The sequence below is a fragment of the Pogoniulus pusillus genome, unplaced genomic scaffold (assembly GCF_015220805.1).
Source record: "Pogoniulus pusillus isolate bPogPus1 unplaced genomic scaffold, bPogPus1.pri scaffold_62_arrow_ctg1, whole genome shotgun sequence".
NCBI lineage: Eukaryota > Metazoa > Chordata > Aves > Piciformes > Lybiidae > Pogoniulus > Pogoniulus pusillus.
The window spans coordinates 459,665-482,283 of record NW_026974712.1 but is presented as its reverse complement, the minus strand read 5'-3'; the positions used below and the strand labels follow the sequence as shown (position 1 = coordinate 482,283).

Sequence of the window (22,619 nt, the reverse complement as noted above, 5' to 3'; positions counted from 1 at the left end):
TCAAACCCAGCAGCTACCCAATTCCCTCCCATTCCAAAGCCAGGCCTGCAGGAAATAGCCACCACCCAAGAACCAGAAGCAGCAAGCAGAACGGGAAGCTTCTTATGCTGCAATCTGAACTTCAAGCCCCATCATTCTTTACTCCAGTTAGCACTTTCATTTCTGAAGCTGCCATGGCTGCAGCATGGTGTGAATGACAGCAGCAACTTCAACTCAATCCATGAGCAACCTCTGTGCCTTCCCATCCCCATGAGCCAGTGCCTCACCTCTCAAGAGGACTCTGAGAAAACAGCTCCTTTCCTGTGCCAGTCAGAGGGAAGGAGAGCCCCAGGTGCATGGCAGGTGGAGCACTCTGTTTTTTCCTGCATGACCACACGTGGGACACAAGGAAGAGGCAGGGTGAACCCTCTTCTAAACGTGAAGCTTCTGTGTGTGAACTGAGAGGAAAAACAGTACTTAAGAAGGGGTGTGTGCTAGTTTGAAGCAAGCTAGAATGTTTTGGTAACAGAACTAGATAACGGGCAGTGAAATGAAAACAATTGATGTCAACTTCTCTCACAGTCTCAGTGAGAACTCTGGGAAGAAGAAGAAAACTTTCTCCATTTTGTCTCTCACTCTTGCCTTTGCCTTAGACCGAGACACATCTCATTAACCTTGCTCCTACTAACCTTGCTCCCTAACCTCTTGGCTGCACCTCTTTTCTTCCTGAGAACTGGGGTAAGGTTGAGAGGGCCGGGGGAGGTGTTGGGGTGGTTTGAGAGCCCCTCCTGGGGACTCAGGTTTCTGGGAGGGGAGTTGTGCTTTTGTATTGTTTATCCTTTGTATATTTCTGTATATAATTGTATATAACTGTATATATTGTAAATAGCTGCTTGTAAATTCTGCTAGCTGTAAATAAATTGCTTCATCTATATTCCCAGGGTCCGTCTGAGTTAGCTGGGGCAAATACAAAAGTGTGGGAGGGGCGGGGTAACCCCCAAACCATCACAGGGTGATGTAAGAAGGCAGCCAAGGTAGGTGCTGTGGACACTCAAGACGGGCAATCAACTGTCTTCCAGTCAGAGAATTACTGAGGTTACATCCTGATGAGAGGACCTCTGGTCGGACACCACCAAGTTCAGACAGTAAATACTCCAATAAGCACCAGGACTAGTGGGTCCCTGTCTTCAGCCAGGTGGAGGAAAGGGATGCCTGAGTGTACTGGACTGTGTGGATTTCATGGCCTGGCACACTGGACCCACAGAAGTATAAGGTGGTGTTGGTAGGCACCGGTGCACAACATTGGATACAATGGGGAAGTGTAAATGGAAGTGCTCTTAATGTCTACATGCAACTGTACTAAAGCATAGAAAATACACAAAATGCATAGTCCACTTTGGCCACAGTTCTCCAAGAACCTCCTTAGGCCAAAGCTTCACACAAACCTAAATCAGGTCATAAATCCAGGCCTCAAATGCTGCTCCACTCTCCCAACCTTAAATACCTCTTGGACCTGTTTAGTTTCTGAAGACCTTTGACTTTACGGTTCTTAAAGGCACTCAGCCTCAAACCATAACAGTATTAAAGGCTTAATCTAAATTCCAGAGGGAACAAGTGGGAAAAAAGTCCCATTGTGACCAGCCTAGAGGCCACTTGGGGGGACCCAAAGGACTACTGATGGGCTTTTGACATGTGTCAAGGTCCTGAGAACAGAAATTAACAATAACTCTGTCCAGAGGAGCAAGATCTGTTCTTACAGATTTCCATGCTGTGAAATTAAGGTGCACACAAACCTATAGATCAGAACAAAACTATTTATTAAAGGATAAAGTTGAACAAAACAGAGAGAGAGAGAAGGAGAGAGAGAGAACAATGGAGAAAAAGAGAAGAAGTAGGGAAGGGAAAGAGCAGGGATTATATTACTATCAGCTGCAGATTGGGGGGGGAGAGAGAGATGGGTGCATGGCCCAGGGATGTTCTGTGGAGTTTGTCAGTTCTTCTGGTGGATGTGCAGCTCTGCAGGTCCACACTTCGGCAGGCACTGCTCATGTCTTTTTATAGTTTTTTTCAGATTGGTGTCCAGGTGCAGCTCCCCAGGGAATCTTCCTGTGTATTCCTGCATTTGCAGGGGTCCAGCAGCAGCAGCACCAGGGGAGGGCCTCCACTGCCTCCCTGTGCTGCTTACCTGTCCATACCCCAAATACACATAAGCCTTTTCTCTTCAGGGTAGCTGACATAAGATGTGCACATCCTAGGCATTCCAGCCAGGCTGAGGTCCAGGAATGTCCTCGAAGGCACTGTCTGTTGATTTGCATCCCTGAGCTTTTGGCCAAGCACCTCAGTCTGAGCCTGGGAGGTTAACAAAGGTAATCTTTATCTTTGTTGATGAACAAGGGAGAAGGGATTTAGATTCTCACAGCATGGCACTGGTGAATACAGAGAAGATCAGAGAGCAGTCTTATCCTGCTTCTGATCAGAACAAGGTGATGCTGCCACTCAGGGTGGCTGTGCCAGACACACTGGAGCTCCAGTGTGAACTGGAGTTGAAGGCAGCCAAGCGGGAGACTATGATCTACATCACCAATTCATTCATCTTGATTCCACTGGCAGAAGAGTGCAGGCCACAATTTTCTGTCAGATGAAGGGGTGTGCAATACACCTGGGACCAGCTGCCCCAGCATTTGTCATGGACTAATCCAAACTGCACCAGAAAAGGATGATGACCTTGAACATCTGCAGTATGTTGATGACATCACTGTGTGGGGCAGCAAGACAAAAGAAGTGTTAAAGAAAAAGGAAAAAAAAAATCAGATTATTCTGAAGGCTGAATTTGCCATGGGAAAGAAAAAGGTGGGGGAGAGGGGGAAGCAAGATCAAAGGATCTGCACAAGAGACACAGTTCCTGGGAATAAAATGTCAGGATGGATGCTGTCATGTGCCTGTGGTCAACAAGACAGCAACCATATCTGCACCATCTAGCAAGGAGGAGACACAGGCTTTCACTGATGGTCTGTCCTCCAGACCAGCTGCTGTGCATGTTGAAGCCCCAGGGAGCTTCCCAAGAATCAGCTGGACATCATCTGCTGATGGGGAACAGAGAAGAGGATTTGTGTTTTCTCTGCTTCTACTTCCACATGCAGCCTTGGCTTTCACTTTTACTTTATTGTATGGCTCCTGTCTCAGGCCACAGGCCTCCTGTTACAATTTTTGCTTCCATTTGTCCATTTTGGAATGAGAGAGTGATAGAGTGGCCTTATTGGGCACCTAGCCCCAGTCAGGGTCAAGCCACCACAACAGGAGACAAGGAGGAGGTTGAGTTTACCCCTGGGAAACCAAAAGATTTTGGGGGAAAAAACAGTCAAATCCCAGCAAAGTTTGGGCTAGCTCCTGTGGTGGCTCCATCTGTGCCTACTCACTACTGTTAATTATTGTCATCTTCACTAATTGGAGTTTAGAAGGATTGGGGGAGGAGGGGGCAGTTGCTCCTGGAACCCCCAGCCTATAAGGAAATAGTGGAAATGAGGTGATTTTGGTTCAATTTGATGGAAAAAGGCTCCACAGGGGGATCAGGTTTACTCCAGCAGTGCTTATCAGTGTAATTATGACTTCTCTTCCACAGACTTGCCACAAGCCTGGGTGCGGTGGTGCTTGTTGAGGGTGGATCTGCTGCTGAATTTCTTGGTGCAGTGGGTGCATGTGAAGACAGGCTTTTCGCCAGCATGGACACGACGGTGCTGGTTGAGGGAGGACTTATGGAGGAACCTCCTGCTGCAGTCAGGACAGATGTAAGTCTTCTTGAGCTGCTCACCAGTGTGGATGCGACAGTGTTTGAGCAGGTCAAACCTACGGGTGAAGCTCTTTTCACAGCTGGTGCAGGAGAAGGGCTTCTCACCAGTGTGGACAAGGAGGTGATGGGTGAGGTTAGAGCTACAGCTGAAGCTCTTGTCACATTCAGTGCAGTGGTATGGCTTTTCACCAGTGTGCACACGATGGTGCTGGGCAAGTGTGGAGGCTTGCCGGAAGCACTTGCCACAGTCAGAGCAGGTGAAGGGCTTCTCACCAGTGTGGGTGCGACGGTGCTGGGTGAGGGCAGACGAGTCAGTGAAACGTCTCTTGCAGACACCACACATGTAGGGCCTCTCGTTGGTGTGAGTGCGGCAGTGCCGGGTGAGATGGGACTTCCGTTTGAAGCTCTTTCCACAGTCAGGGCAGGTTAAGGACTTCTTGCTCTTGCGGACATGGAGATGCTTGGCTAAACTCTTGCTGTTTTTGGCATGGGCATCTGGCATCTCGCTGGTGCAAGTGTGCATGTGCTGTACTGACTCTGAGTCCTGGACAATGATGTTCTGCTCCTCAATGGCTTCTGTGGCCAGTGGCGTCTCCTTGCTTCTGCCCTGCCTGTGGTCCTTGAAGGGGAGTCTGCACACATGCTGTTTGCAGTCAATGCTGTGGCTAAATTGCTTGCCACAGTTTCTGCAGCTGTACGGCCTCTTGCCTGCATGGACACAGCGGTGCTGCTCAAAGTGGGAAATATGGCAGAAGGTCTCACAGCAATCATCGCACCCAAAGGGCTTCTCACCAGTGTGGACACGCCAGTGAGTGATGAGGGTCTTGCTCCACTGGAAGCTCTTGCCACAGCCAGCACAGCAGTAGGGCTTCTCACCAGTGTGGATGCGGCAGTGCCGGAAGAAGCGGCAGCTAACACTGAAGCTCTTGCCGCAGTCGCTACAGGTGAAGGGTTTGTCACCAGCATGAATGTGCCAGTGGGCGATGAGCATTGACTTCTCCTGGAAGCTCCTGCCACAGTCACCACAGATGTGTGGCTTCTCCTTGGTGTGGACATGGCGGTGCTGGAAGAAGCTGGGGCCATCGCAGAAGCTTCTCCCACAGTTGGTGCAGGCGAACGGCTTATTCCCAGCGTGGCTGTGCCAGTGGGCAATGAGTGTCAGGCTGCGAGTGAAGGTCTTGCCACAGCCAGCGCAGATGTATGGTTTCTTCTCAGGGGTGATGTGACAGTCCCGGGCAAGGCTTGTGCTGAGGCTGAAGCTCTTGCTGCACTTACCAGAGGTGGAGGGCCCAGTGCCAGGGTTGGGGCAGTGGTGCTCCACTGGCTTTGAGCTGGGCGGGATGCTCTGCCCACCTTTGGGGCACTGATTCACATGCTTGGATGATACAGAAGCATCTCCCTTCTTTCTGTTCTCTTCTGCATCATGCTCCCCTTCCAAGTGGTTGTCATCACCATACTCCTCCACACCTACTTCTTCCTCGCCATCTTCCTCATCCATGTCTTTGTTGCCCTCTGTTTCCTCCTCCTCCTCCTCTTCTTCCACATAGCTGCTCTTTGGTTCCTCCAACTTGTTCTCTGGGTACTTCTTCTTTGGGTTCTGGTTTGACTCCTTGAGGGTAGCCATGCTGGTGATCACCTCTGTGCTGTTGGCTGAGGCTCTAGGGACAAATCATCCTTGAAACCCAGCACCTCCCAACACTGAGGCAAGGAATGAAGAAAGGCCATTAGACTGCTGCTGGTGGTGAGGGGTGGTGGTGGTGGTATCAAGACCCTTAACTCAAGACCCCTGGTTTCCGTGCTGGGAGGGGTGAGAATTGCTGCTCATGGCAGGGGCTCAACCCCCATTCCTGTGCCCAGCAGCACTGGTAGGTTGGTTCCTGGCCTGGTCCCTGCCCTCCCAGCTCAGAAAATGGAGGCAGTGCTGCTGACCCAGGAAGCCCAGCCCCTGTTGACCCCTCCTGCCTACCCTCACAAGGGGCAGGGGCCTGGGCCTCAAAATTGTAGTACAGCCAATATCCTTCAAAGCCTTGAGAGGGGTGGTGTGGGCAGGAAGCAGAGAATGGAGGGAATTGTGAGGTCCCCCAGAAATCAGCAGGGGGTCTTGCTGTTGTCCCAGAGATGGGTTCCTTACTTGTGCACTGCTCCAAGAGGCAGATCTGCAAACTCTTCTCTTGATCAGCCTGTGTTCCCCTGTCCCCAAACCCAGCCTGTGTCTCTATGATTTGGGGTTTCTCACCCAACCCTGATGCTGCACCACCCAAATAAAGCCAAGATCTTGACTCTGGGTGTTGGAGGCTTTCCCCAGTAGGGACAGGACTCTGGTGTTGGGGCTGTACCTCCCAGCCCTAGAAAAACTAGACACTTTTCTTCCATCTTTTCAGTTTTATGGAGCTTTATGTGGCAGATCCAGTCCCAGGGTTGGCTCAGAGGATTCCCAAAGAGCCCCCCACCCCGGCTCACCCTCCCCAACTTTGGAGTGTTCCAGAATCCTCCAGGACCCCTCTGACCCCATTCACCTTCCTTTCCTCTCGAATGGATTCTCACTCAGTGTGCTGGTTTGAGACTGAAATATTTTACTGAGAGAAATTCAAGCCTTAGCTGTGAGAAGAAAAAAAAAGAAAACAACAGTAACCTGTACCACCATTCTTCTGCTGGGAAACACAACCAGTCAAAATATAGGTAAGATGGGCACTTCTCACACACTGCTCAGCTCTCACTTCGGGCTACGCCTTCTTTCTGGTGGTCTCCTCTCTGTGGATGATTCTGCCTTTAACTTTCTAATCCACCTAACCCCTTTTTCCTCTAACCTCCTTGTCGTCTTGTTTTGACATCTCACCTCAGATCTCCACATTTATAATGAGATAAATGTGGGTTGATCTGGTTATCTCTGAAGGGAGGGAAAGAGGGAAGGGGAAAGGGATTTGGTTTGGGAGTCCTCTTGGGGACTCTGTTTCTGGGAGGGGTATTGTGTTTCTGTGTCACTTTTAATTTGTATATAGCTGTATATATGCTTGCATATTGTGCTAAGCTGTAAATACAGCTCCATTCTTTAATTACCAGCCCTCTGAGTCTAGTCTGGGTGATTTTCCTAGGTGCGGTGGGGCAGGTAACTCCCAAACCTTCACATCTTTATTTTGGTGCTTCCAAGTGGGGCTAACTAAATTAGATTGTTAATTAAGTCTGGAAATTAATAGGAAGCTATTTTACATATTTTCAGCAGTTGCATGGCCACTTTCCCTACGATGGCTACATTGGTATATCGTTGCCAAGGTTCCCTTCTCTTTGATTTGCTGTGGGGGAAGGTTAAAGGAATGTTTTTTGATTTTGGAGAGTATCCTCTTGGCTGGGTTGGCTTCAATATTACTGATACTGTTACCCAATCTGTTTTTAACAAGTCAGGAAATGTTACAACAGATGAAAAATATTCTCTGATGTGAATAGTTTTGCCTGAAACTGACCTTAGAGACCCTTGTGGTGAGTGTTACACACGTAACACAGTGGTATATCTAGCACGTGTGAGTGTAGCCCTAATAATTCTGGTTTTAGCCCTAATGCTGGCATTGTGGAACAGAAATTTGAACATGGCTGTTATGAGAAAACAGAAAGAGAGACAAGTGTCCTTGAAAACAGAGTAACCTGAGATAAGCTGTACAATGTCTGTTTGGGGGGAGAGTGAGAGGGAGCCACCACGTCCACCGCTACACCTCCTCCTGCAGGTTCTGGGACAACTGCCAGAGTCTCAGTTGTTGACAATAACATGGCAGGCAGCCGAAGAACAGGTCCAGCTGTTCAAGTCTCTGCTGTTTCTTCATCTAGTTCAAATCCACAGGCCTCTAACACAGATTCAAACTCGCAGGCCTCAGGTTAGACCCTCAATAATTCAGACCTACTAGAAGGCACTTCTGAATCTTTTTTGCCTCCAATTTTCCTTGCTCCCACAAAAGCTAAGGCTAAGACAAAACATTTGACAGTATGATTCAAGAGAGGATTTAGGGGAGGGCACCTCTGGTACACAAGAGTAGGAAGAGGACAAACACAGTCTTAGAGACTTAGCCAATATACTCAAACAGCAATACCCTGATGAGAGGAGCTTTGTGAAATTGGATGCAAAGGAGGATAGTTCTGAGGAGTTTAAGAATACTATCAGGAAAGTTCTGTTTCTAGGCCAAGGACAACCAGAGGAAGAGGAGAAGGATGACATCCGGGATTCCAATGATTCCCTCAGAGAGATTAGGGAAATTAGAAAGGAATATGCAAGGGAATCAGGAGAGCCAATCCTAAGCTGGCTGGGGAGATGCTGTACTATCGGTGCAAATGCCCTACAGGTAGGAGACAAGTCTGCCAAGCAGCTAGGGCCACTCACAAAGGAGAGTGGAGTGGACAAATACCTAGCAAGTCCTCTCAGTAAGGTTAGCTTGTGGACACGCCTCCTGCTGGCTGTGGCTATGAGATATCCTTCCCAAGATGATTTGCCATGGGCAGCTAAGAAGTGGAATACAATTGAACAGGGAATGAAGCTTCTGAAGGAGTTTGCTGTGAAGGAAGTGCTTTATGGAGATCACGGCACACGTGAGCCTAATGACATTCCTCTTGGAACAGGTCTCACAAAGAAGCTTATTAAACTTGCTCCCACACATGGAGCTGGTGGGGCCCACCAATGGGCTTTAAATTGGGTTCAAAGGGGGAAGGGAATAGAAACAGGCTCACAAGAGATGGGCATGTCAATGTTGGGGTGAAATCTATAACCCGGCTCAAGTGCGTTTGCACCAATGCATGCAGTGTGGACAAGCAGCAGGAGGAGCTGGGACTCATTGTGCAGCAGCACAGCTCTGACTTCAGTCACCATCCAAATGAGGTGGCATGAGCCTCATGTCTGGAGCTGCAAGGGGTGGCCACAGGCTTTGTGAGACAAGCCAACAAGGCCGGGGTGGATCTCTCCTTGATGGGAGAGAGCAACTGGAGTGGATTAAGCTCTGCCTAGGAGGAGGGAAGGAGGAGTTGAAAGTGTGTGGAGAAGAATGAAGGCACAGGCTGATGCAGGGGACACTGTAGTGGGTGTTTACTAGAGGCCACCTTCTCAGGAAGAGGAAATCCAGGAGGCCTTCTACAGACAGCTGAAAGCAGATTGACCATCACACTCCCTCATTTTCACAGGGGACTTCAACCACCCAATATTTGCTGTAAAGACAACACAGTGAGGCACAAACAGCCCAGGAAGGTCCTGCAGTCCTTTGAGGATGACATTTTGACACAAGTGGTGGAGAACCCTACTAGGAGAGGTCTGCTGCTGGACTTGGTGCTGATGAACAAAGAAAGAATGTGAAGGTTGGTGTCAGACATGGCTGCAGTGACCATGAGATGGTGGAGTTCAGGAACATGTGAGGAAGTAGCAGGGTAGTAGTAAGTAGGAGTGTAACCCTGGGATTTTGGGAAGCCAACTTCAACCTGGACACTTGGGAGGAATATAGGAAGGTTGCCAGAAAATGCAGGGATGCCACGAGGAAATCTAAAGCCCTCTGGAAATTAAATCCAGCAAAGAATGCAAGAGAAAGGTGACAAAGCTGGTGAGGGGCTGGGAGCACAGCCCTAGGAAGAGAGTCTGAGTGAGCTGGGTTTGTGCAACCTGGAGAATAGGAGGCTCAGGGGTGAACTCATTGCTGTCTACAACTACCTGAAGGGAGGCTGTAGCCAGGTGGGGGTCTGCCTCTTCTCCCAGGCAACCAGCAACAGAACAAGGGGACACAGTTTCAAGTTGTGCCAGGGGAGGTATAGGCTGAATATTAGGGGGAAGTTCTTCACAGGGAGTGTGATTTGCCATTAGAATGGGCTGCCCAGGGAGGTGGTGGAGTCGTGATTCCTGGAGCTGTTCAAGGAAATACTGGATGAGGCACTTAGTGCCATGGTCTGGTTGCCTGGATAGGGCTGGGTGCTAGGTTGGATTGGATGATCTTGGAGGTCTCTTCCAACCTGGGTGATTCTATGATTCTAAATAACAAGGGCTACTTCAAGGCCATCAGCAGAAAATGGAACACCAGGCAAAAGGTGGGCCTGCTGCTGGACAAGGGCACAGAGGAGACAGAAAAAGTGGAGTTCCTGAATGCCTTCTGTGCTGCTAGGGCTAGGCCTCAGTCCCTGGAGGGAAAAGAGGAAGTCTGAAGGGAGGACAGCGTCAGAGAGCACCCAGACAAGTTGGACACCCACAGTTCCATGGGCCCCGATGAGCTGCTCATAGGAGTGCTGAGGTTATTGCTAAGCCATTCTGCAACACCTCTGAAAGTTCCAAAAGACAGGGGAGGTGCCTGAGGACCGGAGGTGTTCAACCAATGTGTGGGTGGTGAACTCCAGTTTGAAAAAGGGCAACAGGGAGCATCTGGGAAACTACAGACTTGTCAGCTTCACCTCCAACCCTGGGAAGATGATGGAACAGCTCATTCCAGAGGCAGCCTCTAAGCATGTGGAGGAAAAGAAGATTATCAGGAATAGTCACCATGGATTTGTGAAAGGGAACTCAAGTCTGACCCCTCTGATAGCTTTCTCTGATGGTGTGCCCAGCTGGGCAGGTGAGGGAGAGCAGTGAATGTTCTCCACCTTGACTTCAGCAAGGCTTTGGACACCATCTCTCATAACATCCTCATGGGGAGCTCGGGAAGTTTGGGTTGCAGGACTGAACAATTGCTTCCAGAATTCCAGCTGGCTTGGGGCTTGTCAGAATTTCCATCAGACCAATTGGGGCGCTGCCATCTTCCAGCTGCACTGGACATGTTAGGCATCCAGTTTCAAACTAGCACACCACCCCTGGAGGAGTTCACATCATTCATGGCCATGGCACTCTGGGACACAGTTTGATGGCTGTGGTGGGGTCATGTCAATGGTTGGACTTCATCTTGGAGATCTTTCCCAACTCCCAGGTCTTCCTGCAAGAGGCTGCTTTCCAGGAGATCACCTCCCAGCCTGTACTGGTGCAGCTTATTTTTCCTTCCCAGACGCAGGACTCTGTGCTGATCCCTGTTGAACCTCATCAGGTTCCCCTCTGCCCAGCCCTCAGCTTGTCCAAGTCTCTGAATGACCTCACACCCTCCAGGTGTCTCAGCCAAGCCTCCCAGCTTGGTATTACCACCAAACTTGCTGAGCAGACTCTGACTGTGTGTGCCCTCATCAATGGCATTGATGAAGATATTGAACAGGATCAAACCCAGCACTGATCCCTGATGACCTCAGAGATCTTTCCCAGCTCCAGCTGCTCCATGATTCCATGGCTAAATGCCAGACACAGCCACTCCAAGCCTCTGAGAGCCAGACAGAAGCCAAATGTTCACTTCTGACCAAACTGAACCTTGTCCAAATGCAGCAGAGCTGCCCAGCCACTAAGCAGGCCTGTCCAAGTCCCTCTGATGGATCCTGTCCCTCAGGCCTGTCATATAACCTTACAACCACAGAACTGCTGAGGCTGAAGGAGACATTTGAGGTCATCAGCTCCAACTGCTCACCCAGAGCTTACAACCACACTACTGGTGCCAAGCCACTGCCATCAAATCACATCTATGCTGGTTTTAAACATCTCCAGGTCTGGGGACTCCTCCTCCCTGGGCAGCCTGGGTCAGTGCCTCTGAACCTTTTGCTGGGACCAAATTTTTCCTGATGTCCAACCTGAACCTCCCCTGGCACAACCTGAGGCCTTTTCCTCCTGTCCTGTCACTTGTTGCATGTGAGAAGAAACGGATCCCCATCTGGCTCTAGCCTCCTTTCAGGGAGCTGTAGAGGGTGACGAGGCCTCCCTTCGGACTCCACTTCTGGAGAGCAAGCAACTTCTGTTCTCTCAGCCACTCGTCATAGGACCCGTGCTCAAGGCCCTTCTCCATAACCTTTGCTCTTCTCTGGACACACTCCAGCCTCTCAACATCCTCCTCAGGGTGAGAGGCCCAAACCCAACCCCAGGATTTGAGCTGTGGCCTCATCAGCACCCAGCACAGCAGGAATGTCGTAGCCCTTGACCTGCTGGCCTCACCACTCCTGATGCCAGCCAGGCTGCCACTAGCCTTCATAGCCACCTGGGCACATGCTGGCTCCTGCTCTCACAGTTGTCAATCAACATCCTGAGCTCCTCCTCCACTGAGCAACTCTCCAGGCACTCATCCCCAGCAGTGCATGGGGGATGCATGGCCCAAGGGCAGCATCCAGCACTTGGCCTTGTTGAACCTCATCCTGACCTCAGCCAATGGATCCAGCCTGGCCAGATCCCTCTGCACAGCCTCTGAGCCCAGGATTCACTGGGCAGGTTGCGATCTGATGCCTCTTGTCACCACCCTGCCTGCTAGAAGGTCCCCAAGGATGTGTGATACCTTGCAGGAATAGGGGAATGGTCTGTTAGTAAGGAACAGTTGCCCGAGATGAAACAAATACAGCATAGACCTTGGGCATGGAATGTGTGGGTCAGACACACCTCAGAAGAGAAAGATAAACAGGATCCTGCAGCCAGGACTGCTCAGATAGTTGCATAGCAACATATACCAAGAAGCAGGGAAAGTAACGAAGAAAGTAGAAACAGCGTCTTTGGCCTGAGCAGAGTATGTTAGCCAATCATGTAGTAGTTACTAACTTTCTTACTGTAATTTTAACCAATCAATGACTAACAGGTTAGCCCTTCTGAGAGAATATATACCTGCCTATTTTTCTAATAAAGTGGAATTTTGGCTTGCATCAAGTCATTGCCCTGTCCCTTCATCGTGGCAATACCTGGGATCCCCTAGGCAGGTTGGCATCTCCTCCCCTTTGTCACCTCTCTTCCCTCCAGGAAGTCCCCAGGTACCCTTCACCCTCAGGATGCCCTACAGCAGATGGGCACTGCCACCCAGCTCAGTGTCACCTGCCAACTAGGGATGCACTTGATTCCCTTATCCAGATGTTCACACATAACTGGCTCAGTGCTGAACCCTGGGGCACACCACTGGTGACCAACCAGCAGCTGGAGTCCTCTCCCTTTCCCAGCCTCTCTGGGCCTGGCCACCAGTCAGCTCCTCACCCAGCAAAGCCTGAGCCTGTCCAAGCCAGGAGCAGGCAGTTGGTGCAGGAGGATACTGTGGGGAGCTGTGCCCAAGGCCTCGCTGAAGTGCAGGCAGAGAACATTCACAGCCCTTCCCTCATGCCCCAGGCAGGTCACCACGCCAGGAATGAGGTCAGATTAGTCACACAGGACTTGCCCTTCATAAATCTGTGCTGACAGGGACCAAGCATCTTCTTGTCCTTTTGCATGATGATGCCACTCAGGGCGATCTGCTCCATGACCTACCCTGGCAGTGAGGTCAGAGGCACAGCTCTGTAGTCTTCCAGCTCCTCCCTGCAGCCCTTCCTGTAGGTGAGTATTACATCTGTTAACCTCCAGGCTGCTGGGACCTCAACAGCGAGACAAGGAAATGATGGAGAGAGATTCCCTTCCACATCAGTGCCTTGAGCAAGTTCAGGTTGGGCTTTGGCCAGCTTTCTATCAGGACACCTCAGTGCAGTTGATGCTTTTTTTGAGAGGCAAACAAAAATTTGATGAGGCTATCTGCTGTGACATGGTTGCTTTTGTCCTGAAAGAAGATCCTGAGTGGCACAGAGATTGTGGAATCCATCTGGCCCCAGGGGAGCCTTTTGTTCATATTTCAGCAAAGGAAAGAGAGGCAGAAAGAGGAATGAAATGGTGCTGTTCAGCATGAAGTATTGGTCAAAGGTGTCTTGGGGTAATGGAAAGGAAGGAGATAGTATCCCCCAGGAGAATGAAGTGATACTCTCAGATGAATTGATGCCCTTGGAGGCATTTTTAGTGATATTAGCAAACAAAGGAGCTGGGGATAATTAGTTTGAAACAGAGGAGGCTGAGGGGAGACCTCATGGCTGTTTACAGCTATCCAGAAGGAGTTTGTCGAGAGATTGGTGCTGGTCTCTTCTCACAGGTCATGAATGACAGAACAAGAGGGAACAGCCTGAAGCTTTAACTGGGTAGGTTTAGACTGGATATTAGAAACAATTCTTTCCCAGCAAGAGTGGTCAGGCACTAGAATGGGCTGCCCAAGAAGGTGGCTGAGTCACCAACCCTGGAGGTGTTTAAAAGTCATTTGGATGCAGTGCTTGGGGATATGGTTTAGGGTGAACCTTGCAAGGCAGCGTTCTGGGTGAGACTTGGTGATTCTAAGGAGCTTTTCCAATCTGAATGTTTCTGTGGTTCTGTGATAAGGAGGACAAGAATGAAGCAATCCCTGGTCCATCATCCCAGACAGGAATTCAAACCAGAAGTAACACTCAGATAAGAAGCAACACTCAAACTGAACAGTGAAAAAGAAGAGACTGGGGGTAAGGCTAAATCTAAATCAGTTATAGATTCTTTAAGAGAAGTAATGGGACCGAGGGGAGGACCTGCAGATGTGAAAGTCCCTTTCAGCACTTAGTGAATTGGAATGATGGAAAGGGGTGGGGAGAGGGTATCAGGATGACCCCCAACAGGTAGCTAAACAACAGGAATTAATACTTAGAAACCAGGACACTGACTGGGCAGATCTGAACCTAATGCGGGGGGTAATGACATACATAGAGGAGCAGCTGGTGGCAAAGAGCACTCAGATGCAGGGTCAGATTCAAATGGCTGCTGGACCTTTACACGGCAATCTAGAGCAACATATGCCCCTGTCCAGACCTAACTGGGATCCAAGCCATCAAGATCACTATAAACTACTACTGCAATACAGATTATGGATAAAATTGGCTTGGAAAAGGCACCCCCAAAAGCTGTGAATTGCTCAGCCCTGTACACCGTAAAACAAGGCCTGAAAGCTGAGCTTTTGGAGCACTTACAGGATGCTATGAGAAAACAGACAACTCTGTGGTGTGGCTGACAGCTGGAGGGAAGGAATCTACCCAGAGGGACCAGGACAGGCTGCAGAAGTGGCCCCAAGCCAATCTCATGAGGTTCAACAAGACCAAGTGCAAGGTCCTGCAGTTGGGTCAGGGCAATGCCAAGCACTGATACAGACTGGGCAGTGCCTGGCTCGAGAGCAGCCTTGGGGAGAGGGACTTGGGGATGCTGGTGAATGAGAAGCCCAAGATGAGCCAGCAGTGTGCACTTACAGGCCAGAGAGCCAACCTGATCCTGGGCTGCATCAGAAGTGTGGCCAGCAGGTTGAGGGAGGGGAATCTGCCCCTCTGCACTGCTCTGGTGAGACCCCACCAGGGGCACTGCTGCAACCCACAAAGCCTCTACAGGAGCCTCTGCTGCAATCCAGCACCCACATTGTCCCCGACCTCTCCTGCCCACAGCAGCCCCCACAGCGCCGTTGCCAGCTCAGCTCTGCTGCCAGGCCCGCAGGCAGCAGAGGGGGCCAGGGCCAGGCATACAGTGCCAGGGCCAGCCCCTGCAGGGCACCAATGGGCTCTGCATGCTCACAGAGCAGCAGCCAGAGGGGGCCTGCAGCTGCTCCAGGCAGGGCCAGCGAGCAGTAAAGCAGCACAAGGAACCCCCCAAACACACCCACCCCTGCCCCTATAGCCGCACACAGCCCTCCCACGGCCCCACGTACGCCCACCCTGCACACCTCTGCCAGCCCCCACCCACAGCCACACGCACCCGGACACAGCTCCCCACACCGCCCCCAGCACCACACCCTCCTCACAGCCTGCCCACGGCCCCACACAGCTCCCCACACTCACACAATCCCCACAGCCGCACAGAGCCCCCTCGGAGCCCCAGCGCTGCCCACTCCAACCCTCACGCCCCTCACCCACACAACAGCCACGCAGAGGCTGCCCCACACCCACTCACTTCTACCGCACAAACCCGCACGGACCCAGCGCACCCCGCCAGGCCCCGCAGAACCTCCGCACCCCCAGACCCACAGACGTCCCCCCGGACCTCCACAGACTCTTCCTGAACTCCAGAACACAACCCTCAGCCCCCGAGGTTCCCCCTCCCCACCTGGCAGCCAGGACAAAGCGGACGCAGAGCAGCAGCCCGAGGCAGAGCCCAGCGCAGCCTCCCGGCAGCAGCAATGGCGCCCGCGGGCGGCAGAGGCAGTTCCGCGGGGAGGGGGCGGAGCTGCCGAGCTCCTGCGGCTCTGATTGGCTGTCGCTGCTCAGTTGCGGGCGGGACTTCCTCTCCGGGCCGAGCTCCGCTGCCGCTGGGCCGCGCCGCACGCAGGGGCCGGCTCCGGCCCGGGGCTGCTCTCTCAGCGCTCTCTGCTCGCTCAGGCCGCCGGAGCCCGCGGGGCTGGCAGCGTCCTGTGCGCTGAGCTCTGCCTCGGCCTCCTGCTCTGCGCCCCCTCTGTCTGCCAGGTGGGGTGGGAGAATCCCGGGTGGGGGTGTGTGGGGCTCTGTGGGTCTGCAGTGTCGGGGGTCGGTGGGGCCCTCTTGGCCCTGCCTGCCGCATGGCTTTGGCTGCTGGCCCAGCAGGGCCTGCTGCAGGTCCTGGGAGGCTGTGGGAGGAGTTCAGCCCCTGAGTGCCCCAAACAGCTTCCCGTTGTGCCCCCCTGGGCAGCCCACTCTGGCCGTGTCCCAAGCAGGAGGAGCAAAGGCTCAGCCCAAAATGCCTCCCGGGTCTGAGATTGTTCCCCCAAGACCTCAAAGTAAGATCCCAGGACCCTAAAATGTCCCCCAAGGAACCCAAACCAGCAACCTGGGACCCCAGAATGCCTCCCAGGGACCCTCAGTTACTTCCCTGGCACCCCAAATGTATGCCAAAGGAACCAAAAATCTGCCCGGGGGGCAGAAAGGATCCCTCCAGGCAGCCAGGGCTGGGGGTCTGGAGGGATTCTGAGCAGCAGGGCCCTGGCAGCACTGTTTGGGACCCTTCCTGCCTAGGGGCAAAGAAAACGCAGGAGGGCAGCAACATTTTTGGGCCCTCCTGTTCTTCCTTTTCAGCTGCACCTGGGACCTCCTTTGGGGACATTATTTCCTTTGGGATCGTTTTGGGGTGCCAGGGGGCACCTGAGGATGCAGGGAGGCATTTGGAGGCCTCAGGGGTTGTGGCTTTCCTGGGGGCACTTTGGGCTGGGCCTTGGCTCCTGCTTGTGGCAGGGTCTGGCATGGGCTGCCTGAGGGGGCCCAGGGAGTTAGTGGAAGCTGTTTGCGGGGTTCATGGATTTATCCACCCCACACACTGCCTGTCCCTGCTGCTGGCTGTGCAGGGCCAGCAGCCAGGGGTGCCCCTGCCTCAGCCCCTGGGCCTGGCACCCAGTGCTGGCAGTTTGTAGCTGTTCCTTCTGCGGAGGAGCTTTGGCTCAGGGCAGTGGCTGAGAGCTCTGCTGCTGCTGGGCTGGGTTGGGGCAGAGATCTTGATTGGGTTTAGGCCTTTTGAATTACTTTTAAACAGATCTTGATTGTTTTCAGAAGTGCTTAACGATTGTTGGACAGATTTGGATCATTTTCAGGCCTTTTAAATGAGAAAGGAGAAGAGATTTAAATGAGTTTTAAATCAGTTACTAAGGAGGTTTAAGACTTTTAAAGGATGTTGATGACTCCTAGGGCAGTGTCAAGCATTTTTGATTTTGTTTGAAGAGTGTCAAACAGGGCAAGAAGCCTCTAGAGCAGGGGTCCTCAAACTTGTTAAACAGGGGTCGGGTCACTGTCCCTCAGACACTTCTGGGGGCCAGACTATAGTTTGGTTCCAGCCCAGTCCTGGCTGGTGCTTGGGGGCTGTGGAGGCCTGCGAGCGGATTAGGTGGCTGGAAGTGGCTGCTTGGTTTCTGCCCGGCCGCCAGTGGGGGGAGGGGGGGGATTCTGTACATACCGGTGGGCAGGATTGAGACCCCTGGGGGCTGTATCCCACAGGATGTAGTTTGAGGACCCCTGCTCGAGAGAATGACTAAAACCTCTTCAGAATTAGTTGTTGTGAGTTGCTGAGAGTTGTTTAGGAGATTTGAATGACATTGCAAGAATTCTGGATCAGCTCTGAAGGGATTTGTTGACTTTTGGAGCTGTTTGGTGGAGTTTTGAGGGTGTTTTGATGATTTTTAGAGATCTATTTGAATATCTTGAGAACACAAAACTCCCTTAAAATCTTTCCAGCACTCTTTAACAGATATCTTAATGCATCCTTGGGTGAGTTTAGGAAGCTGTAGGAGTGTTTTAAATATATTAGTCAGATTGGAGATTCCTTTAAGAGATGTAAAGAGATGTTGGTGATTTTTAATGCAGTTTTCAGCCTCTTTCAGCCTTTCAAGGGTGTGGAAGGCTTAAAGCAGCCCTGAAATTCATTAAAGTCTCTGCAGAAGGAGTGTGAAGAGCTCTGGAGTTTATTAACTTCTGCAGAGTGTTTAAGAGTTCAACTGTTTATGAATGGTTAAATGTTGTACTGACAGGGAACTGGGAGCACTGAAGGGCAAAATGGGGGTGCTGGGAGACAAACTGGGGACCACTGGGAGCTGTACTGGGGCACTGGGAACTATAAATGGAGCCATACTGGGAGCACTGGAGGCCAAACAGGAGCTTAATAACTTGTGCAGAGTTTTTAAGCCTTATGGAGAGATTTTGGTGATACTTGAGGCTCAGCACTCCCAGTTCCTCCCCAGTGTGCCTCCCAGTCTGGCTCCCAGTGGTCCCTGTTCCCTGTCAGTTCAACATTTAACCATTCTGAAGTGCTTTTGAAGCAAGTCAAACAGTCACAGAGGCCTGGACACTGACAGCATTCTCTGTAAAATTAGTTGTGAGTTTGTCACAGATTGTAATGATTTTCAATGACTTTCAAACAGTTTTGGAAGATATTTTGGTGTTTTCCAGGTGGTTTTAAGCCTCCTGAAGCATTTTGGAAGGGTGTTGAAGGCTTAAAGCAGCCCAGAAAGTCACTGAAATCTCTACCAAATGAGTTTTAAGCTCTTCAAAATGATTTTTGTGACTACTGAAGAGGTGTTTAAGCTATTTTGGTGAATTTTTTTTCAGGCATATTTGAAGAGTTTGGCAAACTCAGAACTCATTGAATTCTCTGCAATGCTCTTAAGAGACTTACTTCATCTTTTGGTGGGATTAGAAGCTTGTAGGAGTTTGGTGGAAGCACTGGGAGGTAACTGGGAGCTCACACTGGCATCACTGGAGGCCAAATTGAGTTTTTATTGTAATTTAATGAATTTTTCAGAGTTATGTTGGGATTTTGGCAATTCTAAGCCTTTCTAAGCATTTTGGATTGGTTCTGAGCAGCAAGGGTCTGGTGCCAGGGTGGGGCCCTTGGTGCTGCCTGGCTGTGGGCTGGGTAGGAGGTTCCTGCACACAAGCATTCAGATGCATAGTGGCACAGAGAGGGGCACTGCAGATTGATTCTCCTCCTCCTTGTCCTCAGCCTTCTTATTCTCCTCTTCTTCCTTGTCCTCTTCATTGTCCTCATCTGCCTCATCATCTTTTTCCTCTGCTTCCTCTCCCTGGAGGCTGCCCTTGGAATCATAGAATGGTTTGGGTTGGAAGGGACCTCCAAAGCTCACCCAGTCCAACCCCCTGCAGTCAGCAGGGACATTCTCCACTAGATCAGGCTGCCCAGAGCCCTGTTGAGCCTCACCTTGAACATCTCCAGGGATGGAGCCTCAACCACTTCCCTGAACTGCCTGTTGCAATGTTCCAGCACCCTTGTGGTGCAGATCTTGTTCCTCACATCCAACCTAAATCTGCTCTGCTTTACTTTGCAGCCATTGCCCTCATCCTGTCCCTTCAGGCCTTTGCACACAGTCTCTCTGCAGCCTTCTTGTAGCTCACTTCAGGTACTGGAAGGTCACTATTTGGTCTCTGCAGATCCTTCTGTTCTCCAGGCTAAACACTCCCAGCTCCCTCAGCCTGTCCTCATAGCAGAGGATCCCCAGCCCCCTGTTCATTTTCATGGCCTCCTCTGGACTGTTTCCATCATGATCATGTCCTGGCTGTGTGGAGGGCTCCAGAATTGGACACAGCAGTGCAGGTGAGGTCTCAGCAAAGCACAGCGGCAGAATCTTCTCTCTTCATCTGCTTTTGGTGCAGTTAGGCTGCTATTGGCCTCTGGGCTACAGGCTCACACTGCCTGCTCATGTCCAGCTACTCTGCACAAAAGTCCCCAAGTTCTTTTCTGCAGGGCTGCATTGTATCAGCTCTTCCCCCAGCCTGTGCTGATTGTGAGGCTTGTTCCAGCCCAGATGCAAGACCTCATGAGGTTCACCTGGGCCACCTCTGCAGCTTGACCACTTGAGCTCCTCCAACTTGTTCTCCAGGGTGCTCTCCTCCATCCAGGGCCTTCTGTTGGGCTGTGCTGGGTGTGTAGATCAGCCTTGGGACCTTGGTGTCTCCCTGGGGAGGCTCAGAGGGCACAAAGTGAGTGTGGATGGAGAGATGGAGGGTCAAGGCTTTAGGGGTGAGAGGGCTGAGTTCAGCAGCTGTGTGGCTCTGTCTGGCTCCTACCTACAATGCTGATGGCAGCAGCTGAGCCTGGAAGCTTCAACACCCAAATCTTGCCTGGATCAGGACAGTTCTCTGGCACCTCCTAACATCCAACACAGCGCAAGCAGGCACTCAGGGGTCCTACCCACACACTCCACCCCACACCCCATGGCAGGAGTCACCTGAGCTCTTACTCTCTCCCTGTCCCACTTCATCAGTTCCTGCATGAGGAGGCTGCAGAGTCCCTTCCCACTCCTCCCTGTAATCCCCCCTTGGCTTGTTGCTGATTTTTTCAGCCCTCTAGCTCCCCCTGGCCTTTTGTCTCGTTGTGGAGGGCCTGTAGGCCCCAAAATAGGCTTATTTATACCTTGCCCTGCCTGGACATGTCTTTCTGCCCAAACCAGAGCTAAACATATTAAATGGATAAAAGAGGCACAACAGGCCTGGTGCAATGAAGTCTGGCCTGCCCAGGACCCCTGTTTGTGTAAACATGTTGTGTAAACCCCCACACGCCCAGCTCATGCTTGCCGGGTGCTAGCCTGTGTGTTTACCATATTTGGAAAGTCCAGGATGTGGCTTTTGCCTATTATGGTATTGTTTGGCTGACTGCCAAAACCTGATTGGTCAGTCTAGTGTCCAAAGAGCCATTAATCTCAGCCCACATTTGATAAGTAGGGGTACACAGGTGAACAACATGCTCGGACTCCCCTGCATTGCTCATGCTCACTTGCTCACTCAAGCTCACTCGCCCATTATTAGGCTCAGACTCCCATGCAGCTGTGCACCCTACTGTATGCCTGCTGCCTTATCACTGCCTGGTAAGTGCACCATTGCCACTGAGTTAACCAGGAGCAGACTCCACTTGTCTGCACACGATCAGCCTATGTAGCCAGCATGAGACCATGCTCAGACTGCATGGCATCCTACTCCTGCACCTGAGGTCCTGCCAAGAGGCCCTGAACAGAGCGTCCAGAAGAAGCCAGGAGACAAGGGCAGAGATTGCATCCGTTGCCAGGAGGACAACTGGGAAGATTCTCCTTTCCCCTCAAGCCAGGAGGATTCCAGCCTCAAAGTCCACAGGCAAAAACTCCCCTGAAGTTTGGACACTGGTAATAGGCTGTGATGTAGCCCCGGAGGGTGATTGATAATTAATAAGAATTTGTAAGTAAATGCTTTAATGCCTCTGTAATTTCTGTTGCCTCCTGCCATAGAGCAGAAAGAGCTTTCAGCCCACCTGCTGGGCACGTAGCATGTAGACCCCAAGCAGTATTTGCTGCAGGGAAAAATCCTCTCTCTGTTTGTAGTTTGAACTGTTTGTTGTTTATTAATAAGTTATAGTTGGATATTAATCCTAGAATGTCTTTATGACCCTGTAAGATCCTTTTAATATTAAATTCAATGGTTGAGGGTGGCAAGAGTTCAGAATATTGAAGTTAATAAATATATTTTTTTATAGAAAATTCTTGCACACAAATTAGTTTCTCCCCTCCACCACCAGTCAGCATAGGTGGCAAAATGCCCCTCTGCAACAAGTCTCAGGACCTTCCATTCTTCTGCTCTCGGCCCAGTTCTTTAGATGCTTCCTCAGACACAACATTTTCCTTTCCACCCTTCCAGCTGCAGTGGTGGTGAGGGACACAGGGCCCTTGGACAGCAAAGCCACAGGGACGTGGATGGGCTGGGAATGTGGAAGGGCCTGGGAATGGTCAGGCAGGAGTGAGGCCTTGTCCCCTCAGAAAGGGCACAGCATGAAGGTGTGTTAGGAGGTTTTAAGATGTTTTCATGGAATCTCAGGAGTTTCTGAACAGTTTTTAAGTGTAGTTTTGTTTTTGTTTTGTTTTTGTTTAACTTTGGAGGAGTTTTGAATACACTTTCATGATCTTGCAGGCTTTTCTGGAAATGATTGAGAACCCAAAAACTCACTGAGGTCTCTTCATCACTCTTGATATTTTAATGCCTCTTTAGGTGGTTTTAGAGAACTCCAGGAGATGTTAATGTATTTCAATGAGGTTTTTTTGTGCCCTTAAGAGTTTCAAAGAGATGTTGATCATTTTCCATGCAATTTTAAGCCTTCTTAAGCATTCTGGAAGGATGTTGAACACTTAGAAGCCAGAGCCTCACTAAAAATCAGTTTTCAGGAGTTTTGCAGAGATTTCAACGGATTTTGAAGAGATACTGGTTACTTTTAAGCAGGCATATTGAAGAGTTGTGAGTACAAAAAAAAATACTTAAAGTCTAGGGAAAAAAGTTTAAAAGTATCTTTAGGTGGGTTTAGAAAGTTTCAAAAAGGGAGTTCAGGAGTTTTAAAGATATGTTGATGATTTTTTTTGGCAGTTTCAACCCGTTGAGAGTCTGCTTGATGGGTGTCAAACAAAAATAAAGCTTGAAACTCAGTCAAGTCTCTTCAGTGTTGTTTTTTGAGAGTTGTTGAGAGTTTGTAAGAGATTTTCATGAAATTTCAGGAGATTTTCCACAGTTTTGAAGGGATTTGTTGATTCTC

The 22,619-nt window shown here is 50.7% G+C and overlaps 1 protein-coding gene across 4 annotated transcripts; it reads right to left on the bottom strand.

Annotated features, from left to right (window-relative positions):
• Nucleotides 1-1,775: 1,775 nt before the first annotated feature.
• On the bottom strand, nt 1,776-15,810 carry LOC135174359 (zinc finger protein 883-like). Of its 4 annotated transcripts, none has more exons than XM_064141630.1 (3): nt 15,711-15,810; nt 6,283-13,112; nt 1,776-5,464 (listed from the first exon to the last, which is right to left on the bottom strand). In XM_064141630.1, exon 3 carries the CDS (start codon nt 5,388-5,390, stop codon nt 3,579-3,581), a length of 1,812 nt encoding a protein of 603 aa, XP_063997700.1. In that variant the 5' UTR covers nt 5,391-5,464; nt 6,283-13,112; nt 15,711-15,810; the 3' UTR covers nt 1,776-3,578. The 4 variants fall into 4 exon arrangements, with proteins under 4 accessions (XP_063997700.1, XP_063997701.1, XP_063997702.1 ...); XM_064141631.1 differs by having other exon boundaries at nt 6,283-6,364; XM_064141632.1 differs by lacking the exon at nt 6,283-13,112.
• Between the last annotated feature and the right edge of the window lie 6,809 nt (nt 15,811-22,619).

Bases quoted from the DNA above. Each gene is read 5' to 3' on its own strand.
- LOC135174359 (XM_064141630.1), bottom strand. From the start codon at position 5,390: ATGGCTACCCTCAAGGAGTCAAACCAGAACCCAAAGAAGAAGTACCCA.